Below are 8,662 nucleotides of genomic sequence, written 5' to 3' on the forward strand. Positions count from 1 at the left end.
AATTCAGAGACCTCCCAAATCCTCATCCATGCTAAACGAAAAGATCCGTCCACTGTTTCTGGTGTTATTGGAGACTTTTGTGGTGTTTTGGACTCTCATGCATGAATCACTCTGCAGTTAGTGTCCTCACTGTGCAGAGGGTGCTGCTGTGAGCCCCTTCCCCGTCCCAAAGCACTCACAGGCGCCACTTTCTCACTAGATTTAGAGACTTTTCACACCTTCTTAGCAACTTTATTTATACAAAGAGACTAGAGACCACTTTAGCATCAGACCATCAGGGACAGGGGAGAAATATGATGTCGGCCTAATTCATTCCCATGCATGTGGCTCAGAGTCCAGTTCAGTAAACAGTCTGTGGGTCCGTCTCTCTCCTCTCACTCAGCAGCACTGTTGTTGTTATGTGATGCCGTGGAATCGGGATGGGGAGATGACGGCGTCGTTTAACAAAGTATGCGGTTCTACCGTCCAGACGACAACGCCACAGGAGTGTTTTCAAATCTTCCCACTCTGGGACCAGGTTTCTAAAGATCTCGTTTGAAGGGTCCGTGTGTGGACGGGCCCTAAAACTACAGGGAACAACTCTATAACTAAAAGGATCATGGGTAAAGCGACATGGATTCATTTCCTCATCCTTGGAAACACAATCATAACTCAACGATGAAGAGGCTGATGCTTGTTTTCTGTATATCTTTAATTTATTGAATACTTACTCTAGAGCCAGACCCATCTATCAGTCAGCAGATATCAACCTATCACAGATATTTCCAGGTCTAAGCAGTTAACTTGGCGTGTACCATGCTTGTATAACTGATAAAAATGAGGGTTAAAAGAATGAAAATAAGACCCATGATCTGATAAAATTGAAATATGGACATAAACGTAAAAATGTGTGTTGTTTCTGACTCGATTCATTTTTTTGACTTTACATCCCCATTGGCAACCTGCCAGAGATGTTGACACTCACACTCTCTCCATGCACATTACTTTAACCTTTAATCCCAAAGTGTAAAGACAGAAATAACTTAATATAATTAAGTTGCGAGGTCTGTATGTAACATGAGTGAATATAGTGTTGAACTCTGGTCTAAAAACAACTTGTTTTGATGACGTTGTTCGGGTTGAATTCATGCTAATGTCAATGAGAGTAAATCAGCCACCTGGCAGACTGGACTGTGACAGTAATGGAGGAGCCGTGGACTCGATGCTCATAAAAGTGTTTACACAGGTTTTGCAGTCGTCACTCTTGAGTCTTCAGGGATAAATGGGTGTGTTGTAGAGTCCCACACACTCGGAGAACCAAAAGATGATTAATGATTTGTCAGATACTGTAACTTTTGTTATGATTTGGCACTATAAATAAAATTGAATTGAATCTGGTTTGTAATGTTGATGATGCTAAATTCTTTGTTCTTATAACATGTGTAGGTTTTCCTTGAGTCTTTAATCAGTGAAATGTCCCTGAGGGAATATTTTCACACTTCATTTTCAAGGCTGCGACAAGATGGTTTGCTGCGTCTTAAGGCTTCTAAACTTTGATTGTTACTGTTGAGGACACCTGTCTCCTCTTGTTATTTAATGTCTCAGAACAAAGAGGTATAAGAGCAGAGAGCAGCTGCTGTCATCCTTTCTTCTGCAAAGTGGGGACTTCCCCAGGCTTTAAAGACACTGTGATTTAGCATCTTTACTTCCCTGATATTTTCTTATTCTCCTCAAGAACAAGATAGGAAGTGTGAGCGCTAAGTTTGAACTTTCATTTCATTCATTCATTTCAAAAATGTTGCTGTAATTTATACAGTTTATCCTGATTATCAGGATTACCTTTCACTGACTCTTCCCCTTCTCCAGGTGATGACGCTGGCGGAGGCTGCGGAGGAGAACCGGGCGCTGCTGGCGGAGGCGTTTGTCCGCCTGCGGAGCGCCACACACCTGCTGGTGCTGCTGCTGTCGCTGTGGCAGGGCCTGACCCCCGATCAGACGGCCATCCTGGAGGCCACGCTGCTGCCGCTGCTGCAGGACACACCACAGCTGGTACATACACACACACACACACACACACACACACACACACACACACAGTAGGCCATTAAGATGTCAGTGTCTGTCCATCTGTCTGCAGCCTACTCAGTAAACACAGCCGCTGCTTAAACACACACTCTGAAAACTTTTAAAATAAATTAAGTACTACTGGTCCCTGAGGAACACATGCGCACACACACACACACACACACACACACACACACACACACACACACACACACACACACACACACACACACACACACACACACACACACACACACACACACACACATACACACGCATACATACAGACAGACACATTCTGCATAACACACTCACTCTCCGCTACTCAACACTCACCTGTCAGCTCTGGTGAGTGTGTTCTGTGGTACCTGTTTATGATTTAAGCATTAAAGCTCTGTGTGTGTGTGTGTGTGTGTGAACAGACAATACGAACACAAGAGGTGAAGGTCACGATAGGCCTCATTGTGAATGGATGACATATTTCTCTTTAATCAGCCTCTGAGTCATACTGTGGGACAGAGCTCCTGCGAAAGACCACGAAAGATTTCTCACCCCATAGAGACTCTGAGTCTGTGTGTTTGTATCTGTGTGTGTGTGTGTGTGTGTGTGTGTGTGTGTGTGTGTGTGTGTGTGTGTGTGTGTGTGTGTGTGTGTGTGTGTGTGTGTGTGTGTGTGTGTGTGTGTGTGTGTGTGTGTGTGTGTGTGTGTGTGTGTGTGTGTGTGTGTGTGTGTGTGTGTGTGTGTGTGTGTGTAAGTTTTTCCGTTGCTCTGATCAGTCTCCTCAACCTCTCATTATCACTAAGTCTAAGTCTATTTCCAGCCTCCTCTGACAGTACCACCCCCCCACCCCCCCACCCCCCCGGGCACACACACACACACACACACACACATACATATCTGTGTCTTCATTAACAACAGTACATGAAGTATATTTTACAGTGAGCACACACACAGACTGTAGACAGGAATAGGTTCAGAGGGTCAGTTGATGAGCCTCGGGGGACTGTGTATGTAAGTGTGCGTGCGTGTGTGTTATTTTAAATGGGATTAATGGGTGAATTTGCAGTAATCAGGGTCACGTCCACAACATTAAAACAAACAGGTGCAGTGATGAGCTATTTTCAGAAAACACAACACACTGTGCCATGACTACATACTGTACCGAAAGAGAATGTGACTCCATTCAATCAGCACAACCTCCATCCATGAAAGGATAATTCTGCTTTATTACAAGTTTGAGCTTTTGTAGTTTTGGCAATGATGCATGATAACACTAAACTCTTTAAAGTGAATGCTGAAAAAGTAGTAAAGGTCGGCTTTAACGAGCTTACAGAAGAAGGAAATTAAAGTTAAATTTAAAAACTATGACACTTTGTGGTCAATTTGTCAATTGTCGATTAATATGTTGGTCATTTTTTTTGATTAATTGATCAGTTGTTTGAGTTTTAATGTCGGAAAATGATGAGAAATGTTGATCCGTCTTTCTTAAAGCCCGAGAAGACGTCCTTAAAAGTCTTGTTTTGTCCACGACTCAAAAGCAACACGATATCATCAGCAAAGAATCCATAAAGTGCTCACTCCTGCTCACAAAGTTTAATATTGATGTGTGTATCAACAGTTTAATCACAGCTTTCCTCAGCTGGATTCGTGACAGCTCAGAGGGCACTGTACAGAGAGATTCTAGCATTCAAACTGCACGTGTTAAAGTACAAAAGTGGGCGGACAAATCACCCCAAATTGTGGTTAGAGGTAATATGGAAATCCTGCATCTCCAAAGAAAGGGAATGCAGTTTTTACTTTTCCCCTTCTCTACATCTCATTAGTCATCTCTGCATGAAACATGAAATGTAACAGAACACAAAATGACCTGAGCGTCATCTGTCACATTAGCCTACATTATGTGATTATCCACTCTGAGGTACAAAGTGCAAAGAATTTGAAAAATGTCAAAAATGTGACGTTCCACTCAACAACAAAAAAAAGTTGAGGATTTCTTTCCATCCCAGAAACATGATTCAGAAGGAGGAATTCCTCTGACAGCAGCCGTGCACGCCCAGGATCCCTTATCTGAAGTAAATAAGACAGAAATGTTTAGAATAAAAAGGTCAGAGAGGAGAAAGGGGAGTAGAAATTCTTCCTCTCTGAGCTAAAAGAGGTGGAGGTGGAAGAGGAGAAAGGAGGGAGGAGCACCTCTCTGGTATCTTACTAATTGTCTCATTTAGTTGCAACCATCCAGAACACTTCTCCTTCACCTCCTCCTCTTCCTCTCTCCCCTCACTTCTTGTGCTTCTCTTCCTCTTTTTTTACCTGCTCCTGCTTTGTCCTCTTCCTCACATGTATCTCTCCCCCTCTTGCACCCTTTTCCCATCTCTCATCCACCTCATCTTTTGTTTTGCATTTGTTTTGCTCTCTTCTCTATTAACTGTCCATCCTCTAAACTCTATTTAAACCTCGCCCTCTTGCTGTATGCTTTCACCTCCCCTTTACATCTTTTTTCCTCCTTGTTCTTCTCTTTTCCCCTCCTTCCCCTGCCTTGTTTCCTTGTCCTTTTTCCATCTGTCCGTCAGCTCTTGAACAGAGTTGCTGACGCTGTCTGTCTGCCTGCTATTCTTGCGTGACCCCCGCAGTCTCCCGCCCACTGTTTACTTTACCAGAATCCATCCTACAGCCTCGCACTGGTTTCCTGTGCTCTTAACCAAAACCTCCATACAGTACCTGAAAAATGTTTCTTTAGGATCGTACCACCGCAAACTATTTACAGCGCTGTAAAGAACATTTTTAGAAAAAAGTTCTTTGCAGCACAGAGTGAAATGGTTCTCCGACCTTTATGGTGATATAAAAAGAACCATTGAAGAGAAATATTTCCAATCATCAGAATTAAAGGATTTTTTTCAGAACCACATAGGGTCATTATTGTGTTTCACCAGGTGTTGTTTTTACATGAAACATATCAGATGGATGTCTGGATCTGTTTGGTTCCATATGACTGGCAACCCGACCAAAGAACTTTACAAGAACTTCCTCTCACCCCAGCCCTGGATCCCGTTCAGACTCACTGTGGCTCTGCATTAAAACATGCAGCCCCATCATTCATCTGAAAGGGGGCCAGTGCAGCAGTGCGGCGTGGCTGCCAGTGCAGAGGGAGGGCAGAAAAAAATGTGCAATGCAACATGTTAAGCCTTTAAATACGTTTGTCTGTTACTTCAACTGGATGCACACAGCAGATGATCGAACACTCAATACAGAGAGAGAGAGAGAAGAGATGATAATTCAATCTGAGAATTTATCTTCTTTCAATGAAATCGTATAGTAATGAAATCATATATTGGGATATCGAGATATACAATTACTTCATCTTAATTGATAATAACAAACTCAAGAAACTCAGAACATCGGATGTGAAATATTTTATGGGAATATCATTTGAAGATTGCAGTTGCATGAGTGCATGTAAACATAGTCAGTGTATAGCTGGAAAAAATATATAATTTCACGTATGGACTATTAATCAAATTGCCAGAAAACATGCTGTATTGTCATATTTATCGTTATCGAGATATGACTTATATTGGGATTGAAGACTTTGGCCTACTTGAGGACGGCTGTGTGTGGCTCAGAGGTAGAGTGGATCATCCACCATTCGAGAGATCAGTGGTTCAATCCCCGGCTACACCGGTACGCATGTCACAGGGTCCTTGGGAAAGACACTAAACCCTGGATTGCTCCCCGGTCTGCGTATGGGTGTGTGTATGTGGTGTGACTGGTTACATTAGATCAGATGGTATGTAGATGGGTCAATGTGACAAGTAGTGCGAAAGCGCCTTGAGTAGTCAGGACGCTAGAAAGGCACTTTTTAAGTACAAGTCCATTTACCATTTACTTGGACTTGAAAGAATGTGTGCATCTTTGGGTTTAGATGTCTAACCCTGACCATTGCTTAACCATAATTTATTTGCCTTGACCACAATCTTTCCTGTGCCTTATCAACACTTTAGTTGTGAATATAATCTGCAAATATTGTAGAAATTGTGGAAAGCAAGTTTTAAAAAAAGAAAGTTCTCCTTTGGGTTTTGCACAGTTGTCCAATTTTAATGTTTTTGTCTAAATAACTTCCATCCTGTCCCTCTTCCATCTCCATGCACCGCCATCCCTCCTTTTTTGTTATTTTTGGCCAAAATATTTGGAGAACACATATTAATAATATAATAAAATGATTTGCATTCCAAAATATGAAATCCTGTATCAACTGTTAAAAAGAAACACTTTATTTCATGATATCCCTCAATATACATCTAGGAAAATAATGCAAGAAAATATTATCTGAACATTAATATTAATCCATTATTGCACAAGCTGAACTACAGTATGTGAATGTAATTTGGAACGATGAGGTTATTTAATGTGTTCATATTTTGATTTAAACTCAGCCCGCAGCAGCACTTAAAATCTCACCACATGTTGTTGCAGTCCATTCAAATCACTGGGGTCTTTATACCATATTAGGGCTTGTGATAGTCAGTAAGCAAGCATTTACAGTAATTGGTGGTATTTAAAGTTGATTACACCCAGAAGTTGGACAGTGAAAGGAGCTGTAACTGTTGCATGCTGAACTGTGCCAAATCCAGATATTTTTTTCAGAAAAAGGAATACACCGATTTGGTCAAGGGAAGTGATTGTATGGAGGATTTTTTTTCTCCCTGGAGACTGACTGTACAACATTGTTCTCACAGAACCATAACTCTGTCTTCTCAAATGACTTTCCCAGTCACAATGAGGATGTCAGGACTGAGGGATTGCTGTCTGAACCTTTACCCGTCTCTTCGGGAGTCCTCCAAGGTTGTGTGCTGGGCCCGGGAATATTTTTATCCATGGCCATCCAGTGATGTTGCAATCACACCTGGGATTTCCCCATGTCCGACCTAATATTCCTGCTGCAGTTCGTAGACAGTTTAAGGTCAAGAGACTTATAAAACTTAAGATTCGTCAATAGATAGTGACTTAACAGACGTTTATTTAAAGATTAAAAGATTATTAAAATCTTTGAGATTCTTGCTTTAAACTGTACTGGATTGAAATTACATAGGATTTAAACACTGAGCATTTTGTTAAATGAAGGAAAGGAAATGGAATTAGAGACCATCTTGTTCAGACCCCACCCATTTTTGAACTCATAGCTCAAGCATAATTAGACCTATTTAAGGCCTGGTACAAAAAAACATTCTCGTCTGTATGTTGAGGTCATATCTCCATGACAACACTGAGGGGGTGAATTTTTTTTAACCTGGCTAGTTTTTATTTTATTGGAGGTTAAAGTTTATGAATAATTAGGGGCGTGGCCTCTTGAGTTACAGCTAGCATCTGGCCTTCACTTCTCCTCAGAGGTATACATTAGCCAGATGGACGTATCTCCCTCCCCCCAACGTCACATACATGCCCTTTTTCGATTATAGGAAATGAGGCTGAGTCAAATCTGACAAGATGGCGACTTCCGTAGGCGAGGACGATTGGATCAAGTTGAGAGAAAGTACCTCGACGGAGAGGCTATGTCCGTACTCAAAACTAGAGGAACTAATTTCACTTAAGCTGAAGGCTGATGTTTTCACCTTATCAGCTTAAAAAAATAATATCAGTGTTGTGTTTACAGCTTTTCTTGCTTTAGAAATACATTTAAAAGATGATACTCAACACATTAATCCTGATTTCCTCTGTCAGGTGTCTAAAACTGGTAGTGAGTGTTGTTTATTGACACACTTCATTTTTGAATGGTCAGCATTCACTAAACAAGACTCTTTGCTCTTTGAACAGGTGGTAAAACTTCAAAAGTCAAGTCTCTTTTCCCCCAAAACAGTGAAGAACAATAAAACCTTTCTTGCGATTCAATGCTGAACATTCACTTTAAGAAAGTCTTAAGTAAAAAAAATATTGGATGTGCGCTAACCCAAAGTCTTCCCTCTTTAAAAAGTGGAACATGTTCTTTAACAAAAACTGCTTTGGTCTTCAAAGATTAGTGAATAATACAATCCCCCTCTTGTTTCTGGGTACAGGAAAAAAAACTTCTCTCCAATTTGGGCATTAGTGGGAACTTTGTCTTAATTTATCGCTCTGGCCTCGGTCCAAACCCGCTCCGCTCCGCCTTTCTTTGCTTCCTTTCTTCTCGTTCAGGAGGATGAATGTATGCAGTTCAGCTCTTAAAGACATTTAATTTTCCTTCGCAGCATGTGGAAGGTATGTGTCAGTATGTGCATGTCCGTGGACTTGCCAAGTTTCCACAGAAACCTGCAGTTATGTTGCTCCAAGTATTTGATAACCTGTTGAGGTATTGTGGTAAGAATAGGTCACCCATCTCCCATCTCCCCTCCCCTTACTCCTCCTACTCCTCTATCATTTTCTCCCCTTCCAGACGTTTTTTTCCCACTGTCTTCTCTTCCCTCCGCTCTTATATCTGCTCTTCCTTTGTCTCCGTCTTTTTTCTGTCTTTAATATCTGCCTTCCTCTCTATCATCATCTCATCTCCTTGACCTTCTACATCTCTCTCTCCCTCTTTCTCTCTCTCTCTCTCTGTCTGTGTATCTCTGTCATCATCATTACAGGGTTGATTACCTGTCATTATGGCTCATTA

The 8,662-nt window shown here is 41.5% G+C and overlaps 1 protein-coding gene across 1 annotated transcript in view; it reads left to right on the top strand.

Moving 5' to 3' along the window:
- bbs9 (Bardet-Biedl syndrome 9) overlaps positions 1–8,662 on the top strand; it is a gene marked incomplete at both ends in the record, with an annotated part of 179,718 nt that overhangs the window by 102,542 nt on the left and 68,514 nt on the right. The window contains 2 exons of the mRNA XM_083917767.1: positions 1,846–2,028; positions 8,259–8,268. Of these exons, the coding sequence (XP_083773893.1) occupies positions 1,846–2,028; positions 8,259–8,268 (193 nt within the window). The remainder of the gene's footprint in view (positions 1–1,845; positions 2,029–8,258; positions 8,269–8,662) is intronic.

The sequence above is a fragment of the Echiichthys vipera genome, assembly GCF_963691815.1.
Source record: "Echiichthys vipera genome assembly, chromosome: 8".
Lineage (NCBI taxonomy): Eukaryota > Metazoa > Chordata > Actinopteri > Perciformes > Trachinidae > Echiichthys > Echiichthys vipera.